At 43.3% G+C, this 24,953-nt stretch overlaps 1 protein-coding gene across 1 annotated transcript in view; it reads left to right on the top strand.

The window, feature by feature from the left end:
- The first annotated feature begins 13,929 nt into the window (after nucleotides 1-13,929).
- The window catches only part of LOC100566815 (transmembrane protein 150A), a 46,412-nt gene continuing 35,388 nt past the window's right edge, over nucleotides 13,930-24,953 (top strand). The window contains exon 1 of the mRNA XM_008114228.3: nucleotides 13,930-14,277. Within this exon, the coding sequence (XP_008112435.1) occupies nucleotides 14,171-14,277 (107 nt within the window). The 5' untranslated portion in view covers nucleotides 13,930-14,170. The remainder of the gene's footprint in view (nucleotides 14,278-24,953) is intronic.

Here is a 24,953-nt window from a genome sequence, read left to right on the forward strand (position 1 = left end):
TTGTGGCTGCAAGCCCACCCCGCAAACCTTGCCTATTAAAGTATTTTCCTGTAAGTCTTCAAAACTTTTAAGTGTAAGCAAGGCTATGTTTTTAAATTATCAATTAGGAATAAAGAGAAGACGTCTTTAAAATTTTAAACTCTTGCTTCAATTAGCCAGCACAGTGGTTCTCATCCTGTGGTTCGCAAGAAATAAAATATTGTCCATGACCTCACCGTTACTACTATGGATAATAACACTTTTTTTTCTTGGTGTCTTCATTTTTAGGCCTGTTCTTGGGGTTATTTGGGGTGCTAATTCAGAAAATTGCATTGGATAGACCACATCAGCTCTAAATTATTAAATATGGTTTTCTGTGGGCAAACAGATGGTGACTACTGGATGGTATATGTTCTGTATCAGAAACTAGATCTGATGTGGTTTATACAATGCAGTTTTCTGAATCAGCACCCCCAATAACCAAACCGAATGTAAAGTTGACCAAAGACTGATTCGTAACCCTTTTAGTACTGATGCTGGAGCGTGGTCCCTGGTCGAAGTGGTCCCTGGTCAAAAATAGGTTGGGAACCACTGAGCTATCATAATGGAATGACCCAGAATGATTATTCATATAGATATCAACCTCTCACTTCTTTATAAGACACAATAAGTTGTTCTCCGAAATTATGTCCAAAATCTTCAGAGCAGTGGTTCTCAAACTTCCTAGTGCTGTGACCCTTTAATACAGTTTCTCATGTTGTGCTGACCCCCAACCACAAAATTATTTCCATTGCTCCTTCAGAACTGTAATTTTGCTACTGTTATGAATCGTAATGTAAATATCTGATATGCAGGATGTACTTCATTCTCTGTACCAAATTTGGCACAAATACCTGATAGGCCCAAATTTGAATACTGGTGTGGTTGGGGGGGGGGGGTTGATTTTGTCATTTGGGAGTTGTAATTGCTAGGATTTATAGTTAACCTACAATCAAAGAACCTTCTGAACTCCACCAATGATGGAATTGAACCAAACTTGGCATACAGAACTCCAATGACTAACAGAAAATACTGGAAAGATTTGGTGGGTATTGACCTTGAGTTTTGAAGTTGTAGTTCACCTACATCCAGAGAGCACTGTGGACTTATACAATGATGGATCTGGACCAAACTTGGCACAAATACTCAATATGCCCAAATTTAAACACTGGTGGAGTTTGGGGATAATAGACCTTGACATTTGGGAGTTGTAGTTGCTGGGATTTATAGTTCACCTGCAAAGGAGTTCCTAAGACCATCACAAAATTGTTGACAGATAGTTGTACTGGACAGTAGGTCTACTGCAAAAGCTACCCTGTTTCCCTGAAAATAAGACATCCCCGAAAAATAAGACCTAGTAGAGGTTTTGCTGAATTGCTAAATATAAGGCCTCCCCCGAAAGTAAGACCTAGTAAAGTTTTTGTTTGGAAGCATGACCACCAAACAGAACACCAGAGCATCCAGGATCGGTAAATGTACATACCAGTTGTACATGGAAATAATGGTAGTAACAAGAAATTATTGATAGGATTCACCGTTTGTCTGGTTATGCTGGTTTATGATGACAACTACTGTACAGTATATAATAAATGTTCATTTTTTTGTTCAACAATACATGTGAATTCTTCTTCATGGAAAAATAAGACATCCCCTGAAAATAAGACCTAGAGCATCTTTGGGAGCAAAAATTAATATAAGACACTGTCTTATTTTCGGGGAAACACGGTACATTGCCTCCCCATTGTTCCAAGACTATTACAGACAAGCAACATATTTTAGGACTGCAGAAAAAAGTTTATCAAATGAAAATTGGGGCTTTGTGATGGATGCAATGAATGTTTATTTAGCTTAGACAAATGGTATACCATGTTTTAAGAAATGGTGGTTGGAAATTTCAGTGTTTACAGCCTTTATAGGGCCCACAATAAGCACATGTATGCCTGTGAAAAGCTTATATGAACCTTTTTGGACCTACAGCAGAGGCAGACAGATGTGACGCAGCTGGGAAATGCTAGTTGGACTACCAAAAGTCCACACAATTAAACAGTAATGGCTGAACGTTCAGTTTTAGTTTTGAAAACTCATTTTAAAATGTAAATGCAAAGTGCTCATGCATCTGAAAGAGTCGACAATTGCCAAAGTCTAGGGAATCTGGAGGAGCTGGATGCTGCAATAGAAACCATGGTAAGTTGTTCACTCCAACCAGTATTCTCTTTATATTTGTGGTGACAGGATGTCCCTCCTGCAGCACAAAAAAATCAGGTGCCATGCTTTTCCACTCAGATTTAATTTTATCACCACAATGGGAGCACCCAGGGAAACATTCCCATGGTTTTAAAGTCAAGCCACATCAAATTGTAGCATCCTCTCCTTCTTTGCTGGTATCTCCCTTTTCTGCTCCATCTACCCTGAAGGCACCAGATCCAGTCTGATCTTGAAAGCAAAAGCAGAGTCATTCCTGGTTAGTACTTGGATGAGAGACTACCAACAAATGCCAGGTGCCATAGGCTATATTTCAACAAGACTGGCAAAATTAATGGGGTTGCCATAAGTTGACAGGTGACTTGAAGGAATTTACATTCAGCTCTTCTGTCTGTCTTATTGTTTCCTTTTGGTGCAGCAGCTCTCCTTTGAGGTGGTTCAAAGCCTGTGGGATAAAAATGCCACTTCAAAATAGACATGACCATCCTTTTCTCCTTGGTAGATGAGTAAAGTGTAAGTTATTGCATTTTCTGAAACCTCAAGCAGGTCTGATGTGACTACATACTGCTTGGCAATAGCCAAGTATAATGGTAAAGGTTTTCCCCTGACATTAAGTCTAGTTGTGTCCGACTCTGAGGGTTGGTGCTCATCTCCATTTCTAAGCCGAAGAGCCGGTGTTGTCCGTAGACGCCTCCAAGGTCATGTGGCCGGCATGACTGCATTTTCCCGCTGGAGCGTTACCTATTAATCTACTATTGATTTACATTTGCATATTTTCAAACGGCTAGGTTGGCAGAAGCTGGGGCTAACAGCGGGAGCTCACCCTGCTCCCCGGATTTGAACCGCCGGCCTTTCAATCAGCAAGTTCAGCAGCTCAGAGGTTTAAGCCGCTATGCCATTGCCAAGTATACAATTCTTTATTTTCTGTTTTGACAGCTACAATAAAGCCTTCTGGATAAGAGGTTTGTCCCGACATGAGAAAAATGTGGGAGGTACTAAAATGTATCAATGATAGAACAGCCCATGAAGCCTGATTAACTCTTGGAACCATTGCAGGAGACTTTAAATCTTACAATGAATATTTTTGCCTATTTCTGGGATCTCTCTGCATTGTTGAGTCCCCAATGGAGCAATCCTTGAGCAAAAGCAAAGCTGGCTGGAGGCCAATTCCTGGATGGGAAAAATAAAATATTCAATTCTCCACTTTGTTAATTGAGGCCCATGGAATCATTGTGCCCATGTTGTTTATTAGCATAAATCCCTACCGGTGCATTAACCCCCTCCCCAGATTATTGATGCAAATACTTATCCGCCTCCTTAGACACTTCAGCGAGGGGAAATGTTGTAAATCATATTGTTACTTCTCCTTCATAACCATGGCACTGTCTTCAGGAGGACATTTGTTTTTTTCTTACCCACTGTTAATGGTCACCACGTTGGCCAAATATTCTCCAGTAACTGTTCTGAAGAGCATCGCTTTTGGTTTTCTTGTGGCATTCATTCATTCCCTTTGGAGAAAGCAAAGAAACACTTGGGGAAGGTACCATGCCATGCAAGTGAGGACTCCAGCCTGGCTTAGGATTCTGGCTGCCAAGGAGGGAATAATGCTCAGCCAAAAGGAAAAAAGGAAAAGTATGGTATATAATATTAACTAAGTTATGTTATAGTTATATACTTCTATAGTGATATAGTCACTTATGATTGTAGTATCAGTTTATATATTCCAACTGTACAGGTAAATACATATAATTCAAAATTGTCTCACATTTGCTGAGCAAAATTCGGTTTGGATTACCTGAAGAAGGTCTACCTGAAGAAGGTCGCCGAAACTGGATGCATACCTGGGAGACCAGTCGTATCAACCAGATTTGATTGACCACATTATCTCCGGGATCCATATACTGTATAGACGCTGGAATCCACCAATATACTCCTTTAACCAGGGAGTTATCCTTCTTTGTTACTATTGACATGGAACTTTGATTTACTTTGAATGATTGATTTTGAAGAATAGTGTTACAAACCTTGAGAATATCATCAAGACTTTAATAAGACTAATTTGTGTACCAATAATTATATGTGTTAGAATTGGACATTGAATTATACGTGGTTTGTTATATTGATATTGATACTATACATAAGTCTACCATTATTCATTGTGTAAACGACAGGAACGGAGTTATGGTCTATCATCAGGTTTATTTAAACCCAATTTAGATTTGAGACAATTTTGAATTATATGTATTTACCTGTACAGTTGGAATATATAAACTGATACTACAATCATAATATATGTGACTATATCACTATAGAAGTATATAACTATAACATAACTTACTTTATATTATGGGGCCCCTGGTGGTGGCACAGTGTGTTAAAGCGCTAACCTGATGAACTTGCAGACCGAAAGGTCCCAGGTTCAAATCCCGGGAGCGGAATGAGCACCTGCTGTTAGCCCCAGCTCCTACCAACCTAGCAGTTCGAAAACATGCCAATGTGAGTAGATCAATAGGTACCGCTCCGGCGGGAAGGTGACGGCGCTCCATGCAGTCATGCCGGCCACATGACCTTGGAGGTGTTTACGGACAGCGCTGGCTCTTCGGCTTAGAAGTGGAGATGAGCACCAACCCCCAGAGTCGGTCACAACTGGACTTAACGTCAGGGGAAAACCTTTACCTTACCTACTTTATATTATATACCATACTTTTCCTTTTTGCTGTATATAATAGACATCTGTGCATATAGCAGGGAATAATGCTCCCCAAATTTCTCTACCCGCATGGGACATGTCCTAGCCCAGCTCCCCAATCTCCACTCTTGGAGATTCTCCTCACAGTTGCTAAGCATACGGCAGATTGTGGGCCTATCCTGCACAGACTCAAAACAACTCCTGGGAAAGCATTAGATGTTCATACATTTTATGTTTGCCTGTAGGGATAACAAAATTTGTATGTTTTCAGGAGTTGGAGTTAAAGGAATCTTACCTCACAAGAGGATCAACAAGTTCAGCTTTGAAGCATGGCAAATAAAGAAAATGACACTTAGCCTGAGTGGTACTTGTGATTGGTTAAAATAACGTGTGAGCTTGACGTTTATGTACGATGTTGAAGAAAAAGAAAGGGAACAGACAAAAATATGAAAGAACTGAACTTGAGAGGCAGAATTTGAAGCTAGAGCACAGTTACAGTTAGAAGCTGGGAGAAGTGCAGGGAAGAAGAAGGAAGGAAGGAAGGAAGGAAGGAAGGAAGGAAGGAAGGAAGGAAGGAAGGAAGGAAGGAAGGAAGGAAGGAAGGAAGGTGGGTTGGTTTGCTGACTAGCTAACTAGCCTGCTGTCAATGCAGATTGTTTAACTGACAGAATTGGAAGCTGCCTCTTGAATTAATATTTGTTGGGTTCTGAACACTTATTTATTTACTGGTTATTTTTATTTGCCTGTAACTAGCAAAACTTCTAAAGATAGTTCTCCCACCAAAAAAAGATTTCCTTAAATGGTTGAATTTGTTCTATTTCCAACATCTTTAAATAAAAGTGCCACTTGTTTGAAAGGACATTCTTTTGAAAACTTGACTTACTTGGGCCCCTTCCACACAGCTGAATAAAATCCCACATTATCTGCTTTGAACTGGAATATACGGCAGTGAGGACTCAACCCAGTTCAAATCAGATATTGTGGGATTTTCTGCCTTGATATTCTGGGTTTCAGTGTTCCCTCATTATTTTGCGGTTCACTTTTTGCGGATTCGCTTTATTGCAGGTTTTCAATAAACTCTAAAAGACTATTATAAATCATAAAAAATTACAATTTACAGCCTAAGGAAGAGAGGAAGGAGAAGCCAAAGGGAGAGAAAAGGAGCCCAAGCGGCAACGGGAGGAAAAGGAGGCGATTTATCAACACAGGATTTGTTGATAGACTTAAAATAGTGTATAACTATTAAAATAATGTATAAACATTAAAATAAATATAGTATCCCTACTTCGCTGATTTTCACTTATTGTGGGTGGTTCTGGAAGCTAACCCCAGTGATAAGTGAGGGAACACTGTACATGGCTGTGTGGAAGGGCCCTTGCTTAATTACTTGTTTCTGTTTTGCCTCCCAACCAACAAGGCTCCTTGAGGTGATGGAAAAATGAAAACTAATTAAAACAGAGGTCCCCAAACAAAGGCCCGCTAGCCAGATGCAATCCTCCTAGATCATTTACCCAGCCCTCCTTCTAAACTTAGGGTCGCCTTAAGTCTGAAATGACTTGAAGGCACACAACAACAACAATCTTAATTAACTTGACTCTTATCAGCCAAAAGCAGGCCCACACTTTCCATTCAAATACTGCTAAGTTTATGTCGGTTAAAATTGTTTTTCTTTTGATATATTGTATTCTTTCATTTTTTTTGCACTACAAATAAGATACGTGCAGTGTGCATAGGAATTCGTTTGTGTTTTTTTCAAACTCTAGTCTGGCCCCCCAACAGTCTGAGGGACTGTGAACTGGCCCTTGGCTGAAAATTTAAGGACCCCTGCATTCAAACAATACAAAAATAAGATCCTGGGGTATAGGGCCTGTCTGTAAGGGCCCTAAAGGTAAAGGTAAAGGTTTCCCCTGACATTGTCCAGTCGTGTCCGACTCTGGGAGTTGATGTTCATCTCAAATTCTAAGCCGAAGAGCCGGCATTGTCCGTAGACATTTCCAAGGTCACGTGGCCGGCATAACTGCATGGAACGCCGTTACCTTCCCGCCGGAGCGGTACCTATTGATCTATTCACATTTGCATGTTTTTGAACTGCTAGGTTGGCAGAAGCTGGAGCTAACAGCGGGAGCTCACTCCGCTCCCCGGATTTGAACCTGGGACTTTTCGGTCTGCAAGTTCAGCAGCTCAGCGCTTTAACACACTGAGCCACCGGAGGCTCCTCAATACAAAAATAGAAACAAACAAAAAGTTTTCTAGAAAGAATTAAGAAGCACAGGTTTGTCTTCTCCCGCCTCTCACGGGCACAGGTCACATACCCATGGCATCACACCTTCAGGTGTGTCTTTCACAGATGAGTGGCTTCATGGGGATCCAGCCTCGTGTTGCCCTGCTCACCTGCCGTCAGCCAGGCCTGGGCCTCCCCTTGGCTGCACAAACACTTTGCTGACTGGAGAGGACAGGTTCCCGCCTCAACTGTGTGCTTTTAATGGCTTAGTAGTTAGGGAGGAGGAAAAGAACAGTGTCTCTGCAGTATTAGAATGTCTTAACAACTGGATGTCGAATTGTTCTGCATTTTCATCCATTCAAATGTCAAAGGCGTCCCCTTTTTGTGGTTTGCTAAGTGAAGCAGGGTCACAGCAGGGTTAGTGCCAACACACAGTGCAGGAGTAAAAGCTGTTCATTGTGGAGCAAAGGATATAACAGCTCCACCTCTACAACTGTGCCTGTGGTAGTGTATTTTTTCCTTCCCCCTTTCCATTTAGTGGATTTCGTGTGATTCCTGCGGGCAAGTGGAAGCAAGCCCCTGAACAGCCACGCTTATGGGGTTGCACAAGGAAATGGAGAGGAGACTGGAAGGGAACTTTTTTTTAAAAGCAAAAGAAAAGAGCCCTGATATAAAATGAAGGAAAACAAGGTTTGGTCAAGTGAGGTAGTAGCGTGAAAGTTGCATTTCAAAGCAAAAAAGAAAAAGAAAAAAAGGCCTGGCCTGAATTTGACTCTATGGAAACTTTTTCAGTATGTGAGACAATCTTCAACTTTTGGCCTCCACCATCTGAGTGTGAAACTGGAGAAAAGCTACATGAGGATGTCGTTTACCCCCACTCCATGAAAAAAGTTTTCCCCCATCAGGTTTTCCTTTGGTCCCTACATTTCTTACACTGTAGAGTACAAGACCCTGAAAAACGCCTGCGAAACGTGGACTGTGTACAGACGTCACAGCAAACTCCTGGAGCGTTTCCATCAGCATTGCCTCAGGAAAATCCTGCAAATCTCTTGGGAAGACAGGCGGACAAATGTCAGCGTGCTGGAAGAAGCAAAGACTACCAGCATTGAAGCGATGCTCCTACGCCATCAACTCCGCTGGACTGGCCACGTTGTCCGAATGCCCGATCACCGTCTCCCAAAGCAGCTCCTCTACTCCGAACTCAAGAATGGGAAACGGAATGTTGGTGGGCAGGAAAAGAGATTTAAAGATGGGCTCAAAGCCAACCTTAAAAACTGTGGCATGGTCACTGAGAACTGGGAAGCCCTGGCCCTTGAGCGCTCTAATTGGAGGTCAGTTGTGACCAGCAGTGCTGCGGAGTTTGAAGAGGCACGAATGGAGGGCCTAAGGGTGAAACGTGCCAAGAGGAAGGAGCGTCAAGCCAACCCCGACCGGGACCGCCTTCTACCTAGAAACCGATGTCCTCACTGCGAGAGAATATGCGGGTCAAGAATCGGTCTCTTCAGCCACCTAAGAACCCACCCCCAAGATGGAAGACAATTGTCCTCGAGCTACGAGGGATCGCCTAAGTAAGTACAAGACCCTGAAAACTGTGCACACCCTAGGGCCCTTCCAGATAGGCCCTATACCCCAGGATCTGATCCCAAGTTTTCTGCTTTAATCTGAATTATATGAGTTCCCACTACCAGATAATCTTGGATAAACAGAAAACCTGGGATCAGATCCTGAGATATAAGGCCTGTTTGGAAGGGCCCCTAGATACCCTAAAGGCACCAAATCTGGGCTCATTTGGACGTGATGCAGGGTCAGCCCTGGTTAGGACTTGGGTGGGCGACTGCCAGTGAAGACCAGGGGGAGGGGGGGGGGGCTTCCACACAGCCATATAACCCAAAATAGCAAGACTGATAATCCAAAATATTTGCTTTGAACTGGATTATCTGAGTCGACACTCCCATATAATCCAGTTCAATGAAGGTTTTTTACAGCTGTGTGGAAGGGGCCTCAATGAGATATTATTTATTGAAAAACTATAGCAACATGTGCTGTAGCAGGATGTTCAGCAACAACCAAGTTTTGACAGTTTCATAAACTTTCCCCATGTTTTTATGATAGCACCAATTAGGAAATGACATTTGTAACCCAGGAACAAAAAATGTGTTACTATGTGCCCCTTTCACACAGCTGAATAAAATCCCATATTTTCAGGTTGGAACTGGAATATATGGCAGTGTGGACTCAGATAACCCAGATATTATGGGATTTTCTGCCTTGATATGCTGAGTTATATGGCTGTGTGGAAGACCCCATAGTGTAATTGTTTTACATAGTTTTACATACTGTGTCCAATTCTGGGCACTGCAGGTGAAGGGAGATGTTGACAAGCTGGAATGTTTCCAGAGGAGGGCAACTAAAATGATCAAAGGTCTGGAGAACAAGCCCTATGAGGAGCGGCTTAAAGAACTGGGCATGTTTAGCCTGCAGAAGAGAAGGCTGAGAGGAGACATGATAGCCATGTATAAATATGTGAGGGGATATCATAGGAAGGAGGGAGCAAGCTTGTTTTCTGCTGCCCTGCAGACTAGGACGCGGAACAATGGCTTCAAACTACAGGAAAGGAGATTCCACCTGAACATTTATGGATTTAATTTCCAAAAATGTTGCTACTGTAAGTTCATTTTATGCCATTCTATCTTTATTTTGAGTCAATTTGTTAGTAGCCAATGTTTTTGTAGTCAATGTTTTCAATATTTTGCGATGTTTTGGTGCTAAATTCATAAATACAGTGACTCCTCAACCTCTGAGGATGCCCGCCATAGATGTGGGTGAAATGTCAGGAAAGAATGCTTCCGGAACATGGCTATACAGCTTGGAAAACTCACAACAATCCAGTGATTCCGGCCATGAAAGCCTTCGACAACATATTTTAGCAGTCTGTTCTTTAAGCATTCTGTTTCAGTCTCTTGTCTGATGTATGAAGACTAACACTCTGTTCTGATGCATACTGTACTCAACTAACTTCTAATGCATATTGACTACTACATTCAACTATACTGATTTCTAAAATGGATTGTCAGTCTGAAGAGTCTCAGATATGGTCACATGGTTTGTAGTCCCTCCCAGAACTTCAAGCAACATAGAGTTAAGGGAAAAACTGCAAACTAAATTACAGACATACAATATAGTAAGTGATGACCGTGACCCCGGCTTTCAAATTGATTTGAACCCGCAGCGGAGAGTTCCGCAGATCCATCACCAAAAGGAACGGAGAGGGACCGCAGCAGACTATTATTAAAAGATCTTTTTTTTCTTCACTTTCCCCTTTCCTGAACTATGTAACCAATCCCCCAATAAAAGTAGCATTCATTTTTAACAGTAACACTCTCTACCTGGTTATTTTGTGTCTTTCCCTGACTCCTTCTTTTGCACGCAATCTCTCTCTCTCTCTATCTAACCCGTCCGTCCTTTTAACTCTGGCTGAGGCTTCCCCGCCATAGGTTAATACAGCGGACGATACAAATTGGCTCATATCTTTATCAAAATTACCCCTAGCACGCTCTTCTTTTAGTCCTAATCCTTTCTAAGGCTCCTGACTCAAGGACCACCAACGGAACCAAAATCGGTCCAGTTCTCGGCGCCTCATCAGCTGACTGTCAAACGGAACCGACTGCTCCTTTCAAGCCAGACTGCTCTCTTCCAACCTTATCCCGGACTTTCCTCTCCCCGCGACCCGCGGGATGGTTTTAGGAGATCCCTGGTCCCTTTCTGTGAACTGTGGATGGGGGATCGCTCTCCCGTTGGGGAGACATAGTTCTCCAAGGACCTTCACCCTCTCTACAGCTGCCAGGAGGGTGCCTGGACGGGCGCCCTCCACGTTTCATTCATACCTTCATAATTTTATGAAGGAGAAGAACACTCTTCCCCAGACCTATCCCTGAACTTATGAAATCTTATACTTCCAAAGACTGCAACCCACATGTGCCTCTTCCCATGCCATCTCTATGAATTCCTTCCACCACAGATGAACTCTTTTCCTCATGTATCCATGAATTTTCATATTCTATGTACCTGGACACCCTCATGAATCACTGTTGTATGAATTTCTAATCGTTGGGCTAACTTCATGAATTGTGAGATCATGCTGCTAGAACTCCACTTCTATGAATTTCCATATTGGGTTCCCCAGATGTTGTGAACTTCGTTCTTATCAAATGTTTTCAATTGTTTATATCATTCATGATTCCCCTTTATGCAATGTAACCCACCTCTATGGATTCTCCCTTACTTCCGTGAAATCTATCTATCTGCCTATATGTATTTGTACTCTTTGGGATCCCCGGAAAATATGTATTTTTCCCAGCTGGGTTTATATTCCAACTTTATTTTATTTTTCATTTTATTTCATATAATTGCCAAGACATGAAATCAAATAGGGAATATTTCGAACTCAACTTGAACCCCGGAACCTGCCCCATTTTCTATGACCCAGGCTTACCTTCCCAAAAACAAAAGGTTAATCCGCTGCCGCTAAACCCAATCAAATTCAGATTGCATGGACAATATAGGGCTTGAGTCGCCGAATTCGGAGTATTTGACCTAAAGGTGATTCGCCCTCAAGGCAAACATTGTCATATCTCCTCCAAAAGGAAATCCAGGACACCTCAGGAAGGCGCCCTGCTGAGCCCATCACCACCCATCCCTACTTCCACCCCTGACACCCCAAGACATATCTGAAATCTGTATACGTGACAGGAACCCTTGATTGCTGTCATTAATCCCTTTAGAATTCGGCCGGGCAGGAATTAATCCGATCTTTCCTGCTCAGTCACTTCATTGTTTCAATAACTCCCGCCTTCTCCTCCCTGATTGGCTCGAGTGGGGACAAAAAGCAGCTCCCTATTGGGCCAGCAGAGCAAGGCGGGAAACGAAAGCCCGCCTCGTTCAACCCTCTAGCCTATCCGCGATCAGATGGGCGGGGGAGCGGGGCGGGAAATTCAAGGGGCTGTCAGACTGAAACACTGTATAAATATGGCTTTATTTTTGATATATGGTACCCTAGTAGACTGAATGATCACTACTAGAGTCCTTTTCAGCTGAATCGCTCAATAAAGACTCCTTGGCGGATTTTCCTTCAACTTTGGCGGACCTTCTTCATTTCGGCTTCAGGTTGTATTGCGGCTCATATTTTCCTATTGGCTCCGCCAAGGTCCGTTCTCTCAGGACCGGATCGGGACTCTCCTTAAGGGCCCGATCCCCTAAAGCGCGGTCGACAACATAAGCAATCTCTATATACATAACAACTAGTACAGGAAGCTTGTAGTAGGTTGCCATTTCCAACAATTTGCTTCCCCTTATGTTCTTGAATGACAATTCCCATCCCTTGTGATGATCCGCCATGCAGACTTGGCATCACGGAAATGGCAACCCATCTGCACTTGTGGCTCTGAGGTCAGAGAAAGGTGAAAGGGCACTTTAAAGCCACGCTTCCTCTCCACAATCATTGTTATCTAAATCCACTGTCCTGACTAAACAGGGCAAAGGGCAGCCTTCCAGATGTGACTGTGGGCTCTTCCACACAGGCCCTATATCCTAGGATCTGATCCCAAGTTTTCTGTTTATCCCAGATTATTTGACAGTGTGGACTCATATAATCCAGTTTAAAGCAGAAAACCTGGGATCAGATCCTGAGATATAGGGCATGTCTGGAAGGGACCTGTATGGCAACTCCCATCTGCGCTAGTCATGATGTCTAATGACGTGGAATATGGGAGTTGGAGCCTCAGGGTGAAAGCAGAGGGACAACGATAATACTATGCAACAAAAATTGAAAAAAAATCTGTTTTTGGTTTGAAAGTGCTCTTTCCTTTTTGTGCATTTGATAGGGATTAGGCAGTGAAGGGACCCAGCAGAGACCTACTCCAGGTCGAAGTGGAAGAAGGTTTCAGGGAGCTTTAACAAAACTGTGTTGTCGAAGGCTTTCACTGAGTTGCTGTAAGTTTTCCGGGCAGTATGGCCACATTCCAGAAGCATGGAATGCGTTTCTCCCACATCTATGGCAGGTATCCTCAGAGATTGTGAGGTCTGTTGGGAGACTAGGCAAGTGGGGTTTATATAACTGTGGAAAGTCCAGGGTGGGAGAAATAACTCTTGTCTGTTGGAGGCAAATGTGACTATTGCAATTGGCCACCTTGATTAGCACTGAATAGCCTGGCAGCTTCAAAGCCTGGCTGCTTCCTGCCTAGGGGAATCCTTTGTTGGGAGGTGTTAACTGGCCCTGATTGTTTCTTGTCAGGAATTCATCTATTTTATGAATGTTGTTCTTTATTTACTGTCCTGATTTTAGAGTTTTTTTAAAATACTGGTAGCCAGATTTTGTTCATTTTCATGGTTTCATGGATTTCCCCCAGGCAGGAAATAACCAGGCTTTGAAGCTGCCAGGCTATTCAGTGCTAACAAACATCCAACACCTCACAACCACTGAGGATGCCTGCCATGGATGTGGGCTAAATGTCAGGAGAGAATGCTTCTGGAACATGGCCATACAGCCCAGCTTCGAAGCTATTCAATGCTAACAAAGCAGGCCGATTGCAACATACAACAGGCCTCACAACCTCTGAGGATGCCTGCCATGGATGGGGGTGAAACGTCAGGAGAGAATGCTTCTGGAACATGGCCCGGAAAACTCACAGCAACTCCCTTAACATAACTGTTCTGTGCCCCGCGGCTACCAGTGTCTTACAAATCCCCGAAAAAGTTAAGAAAGGAAGGCTGTGACTCAGGCAAGGGAAGGGAGTGCGTGTTGGAGCAGTGGGAAGCGGGCTGGCTTGTGGGCGCCGTGGCCAATTCCTCGCCCCTTCTTCTCCCTCCAAAGCCCGGCCTCTCGGCCCAAGAGCGGCGCCCTTCAGGGGCGGGCCTGGGCCTGGCTCGCTCACTCGCTCCTCCTCGGGGGAAAGGGGCCGGCAGCCCAGCTCGGCCAGCCCGCAGAGAGCTTCAGTGGCGGCGGCGCTGAGGAGTCTTCGGAGGCGGCGGCGTCGAGGTGGCCGATGGCGTCGGCGGGGCGGGCGGGGTCCCCCTCGCGGCCCAAGATGCCCGCCTGGGCCGCCCTCCCGCTCGCCCTCCCGGCCTTCAGCATCAGCGGCATGGGCCTCGTGTGAGTGGCTTCTCCCTCCCCTCCTTCTCCTCCTTCCCCTCCTAGGCAGGCATCGCCCTCCTGCTCCTCCGTAAGGATCCCAGATGTGCTGCGTGAGGCCTGCCTAATAAGGGGTCTTTGTAAGGCCTGCCTCCCCTACACTGTCTCCCTATGTAGACTTGTCCACAGCTGCCTGGCGTAGTGGTGAGAGGATCCTTCTCCTCCTTTGCTGAAAGTAGCATTTGCTGCCTTTTCTTTTTGGGTCTGTAGATTGTTTGGAGGTTGTGTTTCTTCACTAGTTTCAGTAGGCCAGGTATGGGCAAACTTGGGCACTCCAGGTGTTTTGGACTTCAACTCCCACCATTCCTCACAGCCTCAGGCCCCTTCCTTTTCCCCCTCAGCCGCTTAAGCAGCTGTCTCACTTATCCAAGCCTCGCTTATCCAAGTTTCTGGATTATCCAAGCCATTTTTGTAGTCAATGTTTTCAATATATCGTGATAATTTGGTGCTAAATTCGTAAATACAGTAGAGTCTCGCTTATCCAACGTTCTGGATTATCCAATGCATTTTTGTAGTCAATGTTTTCAATACATCATGATATTTTGGTGCTAAATTCATAAATACAGTAATTACTACATAGCATTACTGTGTATTGAACTACAGTAGAGTCTCACTTATCCAACGTTCTGGATTATCCAATGCATTTTTGTAGTCAATGTTTTCAATACATCATGATATTTTGGTGCTAAATTCGTAAATACAGTAATTACTACATAGCATTACTGTGTATTGAACTACTTTTTCTGTCAAATTTGTTGTATAACATGATGTTTTGGTGCTTAATTTGCAAAATCATAACCTAATTTGATGTTTAATAGGCTTTTCCTTAATCTCTCCTTATTATCCAACATATACGCTTATCCAATGTTCTGCCGGCCCGTTTATGTTGGATAAGTGAGACTCTACTGTACAGTAATTAGGTAAAGGTAAAGGTTTTCCCCTGACGTTAAGTCCAGTCGTGACCGACTCTGGGGGTTGGTGCCCATCTCCATTTCTAAGCCGAAGAGCCAGCATTGTCCATAGACATCTCCAGGCATGACTGCATGGAGCACCTTCCCGCCGGAGCGGTACCTATTGATCTACTCACATTTGCATGTTTTCGAACTGCTAGGTTGGCAGGAGCTGGGGCTAACAGCGGGCGCTCATTCCGCTCCCGGGATTTGAACCTGGGACCTTTCGGTCTGCACGTTCAGCAGCTCAGCGCTTTAACACACTGCGCCACCACCAGGGTCCCACAGTACAGTATGGTGATATTTTGGTGCTAAATTCGTAAATACAGTAATTACAACATAACATTACTGCGTATTGAACTACTTTTTCTGTCAAATTTGTTGTATAACATGTTTTGGTGCTTAATTTGTAAAATCATAACCTAATTTGATGTTTAATAGGCTTTTCCTTAATCCCTCCTTATTATCCAAGATATTCGCTTATCCAAGCTTCTGCCGGCCCATTTAGCTTGGATAAGTGAGACTCTACTGTATATGGATGATTTGGTTTCATCTTTGGTTTCATACTTGTCATTTGCCTTGAGAAAAGATGTAACCTATCTCCAAAGTAAGAAAACCTGCAAATGTGAGTAGATCAATAGGTACCGCTCGGGTGGGAAAGTAACGGCGCTCCATGCAGTCATGCCAGCCACATGACCTTGGAGGTGTCTATGGACAACTCCGGCTCTTTGGCTTAGAAATGGAGATGAGCACCAACCCCCAGAGTCGTACACGACTGGACTTAACGTCAGGAGAAACCTTTACCTTTACCTATGAATCATAATGTAGGATGTATTTTCATTCACTGAACCCAATTTGGAACAAATACCCGATACACTCAAATTTGAATACCGGGGGGGGGGAGGTTGAGGGGGTTTAATTTTGTCATTTGGGAGTCATAGTTGCTGGGATTTATAGTTCACCTACAATCAAAGAGCCTTCAGAACTCCACCAACGATGGAATTGAACCAAACTTGGCACACAGAACTCTCATGACTAACAGAAAATACTGACAGGGTTTGGTGGGCATTGACTATGAGTTTGGGAGTTGTAGTTCACCTACATCCAGAGAGCACTATGGACTCCAAACAATGATGGATCTGGACCAAACTTGGCACAAGTATTCAATATGCCCAAATGTGAACACTGGTGGAATTTGGGGAAAATAGGCCTTGACATTTGGGAGTTGTAGTTGCTGGGATTTATAGTTCTCCTACAGTCAAAGAGCCCTTTGAACCCCACCAATGATAGAATTTGGCCAAACTTCCCACACAGAACCCCCATGACCGATTCTATTTAAGCAGAGGCTGGATGGCCATATGTCGGGGGTGCTTTGAATGCGATTTCCTGCTTCTTAGCGGGGGGTTGGACTAGATGGCCCATGAGGTCTCTTCCAACTCTACTATTCTATGATTCTACCCTGTTTCCCCGAAAATAAGACATCCCCGAAAAATAAGACCTAGTAGAAGTTTTGCTGAATTGCTAAATATAAGGCCTCCCCCAAAAGTAAGACCTAGCAAAGTTTTTGTTTGGAAGCATGCCCAGCGCCTGACAAACAGAACACCAGAGCATGCAGGATTGGTAAATGTACATACCAGTTATACATGGAAATAATGGTAGTAACAAGAAATTCTTGATAGGATTCACAGCTTGTCTGGTTATGTTGGTTTGTGATGACAACTACTGTACAGTATTTAATAAATGTTCATTTTTTGTTCAACAATAAATGTGAATTCTTCTTCATAGAAAAATAAGACATCACCTGAAAATAAGACCTAGCACATCTTTGGGAGCAAAAATTAATATAAGACAGTCTTATTTTCGGGGAAACACAGTATGATTCTACTGACAGAAAATACTGGAGGGATTTGGGAGGATTTGACAGTGATTTAGTGGTGATGTATTTCAGCTACCTCCGGAGAGAATTGAGAATTAATATATGTTTTCTGATGGTCTTTGGTGACCCCTCTGACACCCCTTCGCGACCCCCCCCCCGGGGGGGGGGTCCCGACCCCCGGGTTGAGAAATGCTGCTCCAGGTGGATTTTTGTCCTTACTCTTGCGGCTTGTTCTTGGTTTTGTATCTCTTCTGATGTGTGTAGTGGAGTACCCATTGGCCTGTAGAACCCAGTTTAGGTGGTTCAGGTTATCTTGGAGGAGGTGGGGTTCGCAGAATCTTTTTGCACGGTCTGCCTAACCTGAATGCAGCATTGCCCAAATGCGAATCAAGGAATATGAAAGACACTGCAGATAGCAGTACATATGAAAAAGATCTTGGAGTCCTCGATGCTACCCTTTTATTCTGCCTTGATCAGATCACACCTGGAATCATACTGTGTCTGGGCACCACAACTTAAGGAAGATGTTGACAAGCTGGAATGTGTCCAAGGAGGGCAGCTAAAATGATCAAGGGTTTGGAGAACAAGCCCTATGAGGAGCGGCTTAAAGAGCTGAGAATGTTTAGCTTGCAGAAGAGAAGGCTTAGAGGAGACATGATAACCATGTATAAATATGTGAGAGGAAGTCATAGGGAGGAGGGAGCAAGCTTGTTTTCTGCTGCCCTGGAGATTAGGACACGGAACAATGGCTTCAAACTATAGGAAAGGAGATTCCACCTGAACATCAGGAAGAACTTCCTCACCCCTGAGAGCGGTTCAGCAGTGGAACTCTCTGCCCTGGAGTGTGGTTGGAGGCTCTTTCTTTGAAGGCTTTTAAGCAGAGGCTGGATGGCCATCTGTCAGGGGTGCTTTGAATGCGATTTTCCTGCTTCTTGACAGGAGGTTGGACTGGATGGCCCATGAGGTCTCTTCCAACTTTATAATTCTATGATTCTATCTCAACAGAGAAGTCAGCCATAGCAGAACACTTGATGAACCAACCTGGACACAGCATATTATTTGAGAACACAGAAATGCTGGACCACTCTTAAAAACCACCATGTCAGACTATATCTATTGAAATCCACAAGCATGTGTACAATTTCAACAGAAGGGAGGAAACCATGAAAGTGAACAAAATCTGGTTACCAGCATTTAAAAAACACCAGAATCAAGGACCCTTCCACACAGCGGTATAAAATCCCATATAATCTGCTTTGAATTGGAATATATGGCAGTGTAGACTCAGGTAACCCAGTTCAATGCAGATATTGTGGGATTTTCTGCCTTATCATTCTGGGTTATATGGCTATATGCAAGGGCCCCAAGACAGTAAATAAAGAACATCACTCAAAAACAGGGGGGACACCTGGCTAGACAGCAGTACATGTGAGAAAGATCTTGGAGTCCTTGTGGACAACAAGTTAAACATGAGCCAGCAATGGAACTCTCTTCCCCGGACTGTTGTGGAGGCTCCTTCTTTGGAGGCTTTTAAACAGAGGCTGGATGGCCATCTGTCGGGGGTGCTTTGAATGCGATTTCCTGCTTCTTGGCAGGGGGTTGGACTGGATGGCCCATGAGGTCTCTTCCAACTCTACTATTCTATGATTCTAGGGATTCCTGACAGCCAACTATCAAGTGTCAGTTAATGCCTCACAAACAAAGGACCCCCCCCCCCCCCCGCAGCAACAAACAGACTTTGAAGCTGCAATGCTAATCAAGCTGACAAATGGCAACATTCACACTTACCTTAAACAGACAAGAGTTTGTTCTCCCACCCTGGACCTTCCACAGATATATAAACCCCACTGCCTCATTTCCAACAGACCTCACAACCTCTGAGGATGCCTGCCATAGATGCAGGTGAAACGTCAGGAGAGAATACTGCTGGACAGCCCAAAAAACTCACAGCAGCCCAGTGATTCCAGCCATGAAAGCCTTCGACAACATGTTTTAGCAGTCTGTTCTTTAAGCATTCTGTTTCAGTCTCTTGACAACACATTCTATGATATCTTTCCCCTCCTGCCTCCGTCCCATGAACCCACCACCCATGACTTCTAACACTATGAGTCCCATATCTCATAAAATCTACCCTTATATCTCCTTTAGTAAATTCCCCTTCCGGCTGTTTTAAAGTCGACATTTGTCTTCCTTTCCATGTATTCAAATGTCAGCCTCAATTTTTTTTAACAAATGTCATTATTTCCTCCCTGGATACCATTAGCTTGGCCTTATGAAAATAACATGATGCACCTTAGTTTGAAATGCCATTTGAACAAGGTCCTGTAGGAACTTTCAAATGGCATTTCAAACTAAGATGCATCATGTATTATCTTCATAAGCAACCCCTTGTGGCAGAGCATGATTCTCTTCCAGGAGTAGATTCTTGGCGGTGGGTCCGTAAGTGACTTTGGACACCTTTTCTGGGTTATTATGATCTTTTGCAATGAGGACATAGATTTCCCAATGGAAAGTGGTCCCAACAAAAGTTTGCTTTGTCATGGTATGTTTCTCTCTTTCACCTTCTATTTGAGCCTCTTCAAAATCCACATCACCTATGGAAACATCTGCCCACCAGTTATAAAGCTCCCAGTTCTCTGTTTATACTACATTTTCTAATGTTACCTTTAAGCCCATCTTAAATCTCTTTTTCTGCCCACCAACATTCCATTTTCCGTTCTTGAGCTGAGAGTAGAGTGTCTGCTTTGGAAGACAGTGATCAGGCATTCAAACAATGTGGTCAGTCCAACAAAGTTGATGATGGAGGATCACTGCTTCAATGCTGGTGGTCTTTGCTCCTTCCAGTCCGCCTGTCTTCTCGAGAGATTTGCAGGATTTTTGGGAGGCAGCGTGATGGAATCTTTCCCGAAGTTGAGAGTACAACAGAGTTGGAAGGACAATAACTTTATAAACAAGCATCTTTGTATCCCTCCGAATATCTCAGTACTCTATGCATAAGGCTTCCCTGAAAGAACAAAAAAGGAAGGGATCCCTAAATTGAAAACCAAGCCTTTTTTACATTGTATCTTTTACATCTTTGACTTTTATTGGGCCCTGCTTTAGGAGACTCTTTGAAAAATAATCTAAAAAACGGGCTTTTAAAGATAACGTTTGTTGATAGGATTGTGTTTTCAGCAGTAGTCTGTGACTCCCCTTCTCTGACCGGTGTGTTTCCTTAAGACAGGCCTCAGTTCACCCAGCCAGTGGTTCATTCCTGTCGATCATTAGCTGTTGTTTATTGTCCGCTAGTCCGTGTGACAGCACTTGTATCTACGCCAGTTTGCATTAATTTTGAGAACAGTGCTTCGGGAGCTGCTGCCTCAAACCTCGTGGGCAATCAGCAGGAGTAACAGCACTGGGAAAACTGCTGCTGGCGAAGAAAAGCCTTTTACGTTCAAACGAAGGTCTCATGTGTTTGTTGCCTGGCTCCGGCTCTCCTATGCTGGCCAGTCTGTAAAACAGGAATCGTGGCAGTCTCCTCGGGGGTCTATTAAGAACACAAAGTGGTAGTTATCACTGATCTGTGAAGACTGGTGTGTAGTCTAAGTTCAATAATTGTCAGCCTAAATTGCTTTCAAGTGTGCTTTGTGACTAATGCACTGTTCTAAGTTCATTGGAGATGAGACAAGGCATCAGTTTGGACTTTAAGGCTTTTACATCCAGAAAAAGGCAGGTTTGAGTCTGTGTTTGGTTTTGGGATTAGCCAGGTCATTTGTGCACTGACTAGGAGTGTCACATGGCTGTTTGGTGAATAGTCGTGGCCTATATTCCAGGAATCCATGGGGTCCCAAAAGACTAGTTGAGCACAAGAAGAGCTCTTTCCCCCTCTCAGGACCCTTCCACACAGCCATATAACCCAGAATTTCAGGGAGGAATAACCCACAATATCTGCTTTGAACTGGGTTATCCTAGTCCACACTGCGATTTATCCCAGTTCAAAGCAGATAGTGTGGGATTTTATTCAGCTGTGTGAAAGACCTCTGTAAGTAGTACATACTCCAGCATTGTCAATTTTGTCTTCTCGCTGTGAGCACATTCAGAAATAACCTTGTTGGAATTTCTTTGGATTTGTTTGCCTGAGATTTTCCAGGATGCGTTTTAAAGGTGTGTCTCAATGAAAGGAAGTACAGCCATGAGTGGGCTTTTGTTGTATAGTTGTTTTTGCGTTTACGCTATAAACTTGAACTGCTGAGAAGTAAAGGTTCCATACAGCACTGCTTCCTAAATTGTGAGTCCCAACCCTACATGGGATCCCCTTAGCTCAATGGTAGCGTCTCAAATTTTATTTCTGAAAATTACCTAGTGACTTTTACACAAATCTGTTGTGTAGTGTTTGCAGTGGAATCTGCAGAAAATGCTTCAGATATACTTCACAAAAAGGAAAATAGGCCTTTTAGCAAGCCTTGCAAATGCTGATATGTTATCAGTAAATGTTTTATATTTATATGCATTTTATATAGCTATAAACCTGGGGTCATGTACAAATTTCTCAGATCAATAGGGGTCCCAAGTAGAAAAGTTTAAGAAGCCCTGTCATAGAGCATCATTCACTGAAAAGCATCAGTACTAAAGGAAATGGGAAAGAGAATGAACTAGAATTAAATTAAATGCAATGAAAGGAGGGGAAAATAGAATAAGCTACAATGAAAGAAGTATCTTGTTCAGACAGAGGAAGCCTAAGCAATCCTACCACTTGAGATAGGGAGCAAAGCAGTGTCCCCCGATTGCACCTCCGATTGCACAATGCCAGGGATTTCTAGCTCCAAATCACTTGTTCATTCCCATGTATCACAAGCATGCTTGTACCCACATACACAGACCTTTGGTGCTGCGTTAAAGAGCCCTTCCCTGGCCAGAGGAGTTGCCAGCCATGGCAGCCCCTCTGCCTCCCCAGCCATAGATTTTTTATCGTGTCAGAAGTGACTTGAGAACATACTGCAAATCGCTTCTGGTGTGAGATAATCGGCCATCTACAGAGACGTTGCCAAGGGGACGGTTGGATGTGTTACCATTCTACTGGGAGGCTTCTCTCATGTCCCTGCAAGCTACAGCTGACAGGTGGGAGCTCACCCTGTATTGCGGATTCAAACTGGCAACTTTCAGGTCAACAACCCAACCTTCGGGTCAGCAGTCCAGCTGGTACAAGGGTTTAACCCTTGCACCACCACGGCTCCTCCCAGCCATAGATAAAGAGAAGGAAAGAGGAAGAAAAGAAGACAACAAGGAAGGCAATGCTAGATGCTAGCAGCCCTACTGGAGCAACCTACTGGGCTGCTTATAGATTCCCTAAGGTCAAAGGCACTGTGCAAAGAAGTGGCAGGAGAATTGGCTGCACTATGGAATACATAATTTTTCAGATTCAGAACTCCATTAACCAAGTTGCCACTGTTGGTTAGATCATATCTAAAGTAATTGATCTCCTTGTTGCCTCTTCCAACTTCTGGACAATCACATTGTTTGCAAGACAAGTAAGGAATTTGTTGGACCTGATATTTTTGACAGAGTTTATCTTCCAAGGGCCCTTCATAGAATCATAGAGTTGGAAGAGACCTCACAGGCCATCCTGTCTAACCCCCTGCAAGAAGCAGGAAAATATCAGCAGAATAAAAATCCCTCATTATCTGCTTTGAATCCTTCCACACAGCTGAATAAAATCCCACATTATCTGATTTGAACTGGAATATATGGCAGTGTTGATGCAGATATCCCAGTTCAAAGCAGATATTGTGGGATTTTCTGCCTTGATATTCTGGGTTATATGGCTGTGTGGAAGGACCCCAAGAAATATCAGGATAGTTGAAAACTTCCATTACTACTACATCTCTGGTTTTTAAATGTGTGGTAGACTCCCACAGTGACACCCCTGTTGTTTTTCCCCCCTTAATTTTTACTCAGATTCTCTCAAACTGGCTTCTAGGATTTACGCCATGGATCTCCCTACAAGTGTAAACATCTTAGACATACAATACTCCTCCTCCTCTTTTCCTGTTTGGTTTATTTCTCAGAAATGATTACACCTCTCTGTTAATACATTCCAATCTTGAGACTCATCCCATAAGGTTTCACTTATGCCAATTATATCATATTTGGTTTGTTATGTTAAGAACTCCAGGTCTTCTTCGTGATCTGTGCATTGGTCTGAGACACCAGAAGCTATATCCACTAGTTTCCTATTTATCTTTTCCCCCTTTTCTCTGTGAGTTCTTGTATTTTTGCTCTATTCTTTCTATATCACTTGGGGTATCCTCTCCTGATCAACTCCTATCTAGCCAAATACTGTCTCCCTCCCCTAGATGACTCTGTTTAAAGCTCCTCTGATTAGATTTGTGAGATTCTAACATATGATATTTTGTGCTATCCCATGCCCAACCCTTTTATAACCTGGTCATGTCCATTTTTGTAATTATGGTCATTGTTTTTTTTTTAACACAGTCTGATGGAGCCTCAATGCTGCTGTTTTGCTCTTATGTTTAATTGTGTTTATAAGGATTGTTTTATTTTATGATGTTCTTATTTTATTTTAGTGGTGGTTTTGTTTTAATGGATTGTTTGCTTTTATGTCTGTTGGACTTTCTGTTCTAGATGTAAGCCACCCGAGTCCCTTCAGGGAAATAGTGGCGGGGTATAAAATAATAATAATAATAATAATAATAATAATAATAATAATAATAATAATAATAATAATGGTTCCTGCCAACTTCTATGAGGTGCAAGCTATCCCTTGCCAGAAGCCCAACTTCATTAAACCTCAGATCATGGTTCAGGAAGCCAAATTGTTCCCTAAGGCATCACTTATATTATCCTTCTTTTCTGTGTCATGTCCTTGATTTGAGTGACCTGGGGTCAGTTGCTATCTCTTAACTTAACCTATGGTACTTTGCAGAGTTGTTGATGCTAGCCTAGGAGAGCAATAACTACTGGTATATATTATATGCAATTCAGCAGGCAAGAAGCATGAAATAACATAGCACTGTGACCAAAAGAGGACTTCTTTCACTTTGGATGTCTTCCAGATAAGATTGGGTAATGCAAGTACAAGGGAAAGTTAGGGTAGTCACAGCCAGCAGAAAATATTTCATTCTTCTTTCTTTCTGCCTTATGAACCATATGTCAGCGGATTCGTGCTCAAATAGTGATGGTAATAAAAATGTTTCCAGTGCAGACGTGGCAGAAGAAAACCCACAAAAGTACACAATGAACCCCACAAAGGTTGTTATGAACTGGGTTCTTTGTGCCATTTTTACCTGCTGAGGAAAACTGAATGAAATTTCATGGTACTTGCTCTCAACAAGACAGACTTTCTTTCTATTCTCTCACCCCAGATGTAAAGGGGGAGGGGAAGGATTTGGTGGCTCTAACTCAGGCATGAGCAAACTTCGGCCCTCTTGGTGCTTTGGACTTCAACTCCCAGAAATCTCAGCCAGCTTATTGGCTGTTAAGAATTGTGGGAGTTGAAGTACAAAACACCTGGAAGGCCAAAGTTTGCTCAGGCCTGGCTAGCAAGAAACAACAGCCCAGCAGATGTTTTTCCAGTGCCTCACATGTGGTGCAAAGTGTTGCTCTCCTGGGATAGTTACCCCAGTTGACAGGTTGTGGCTGGTCTAAGCAGTTGGAACAAAGAAGGATTTTGCTCCAACCCAGTTTTTCCTTTTATTCTGCATAGCAAAGAGGCATCACCAGGTCGTAGAAATGAAATAAATAAAGCCACACACACACGGGTTGTGTTTTAAAAAAATATATAGCTCAGAACTTGCTTCTATTGAACATGTTCC

The sequence above is a fragment of the Anolis carolinensis genome, chromosome 3, assembly GCF_035594765.1.
Source record: "Anolis carolinensis isolate JA03-04 chromosome 3, rAnoCar3.1.pri, whole genome shotgun sequence".
NCBI lineage: Eukaryota > Metazoa > Chordata > Lepidosauria > Squamata > Dactyloidae > Anolis > Anolis carolinensis.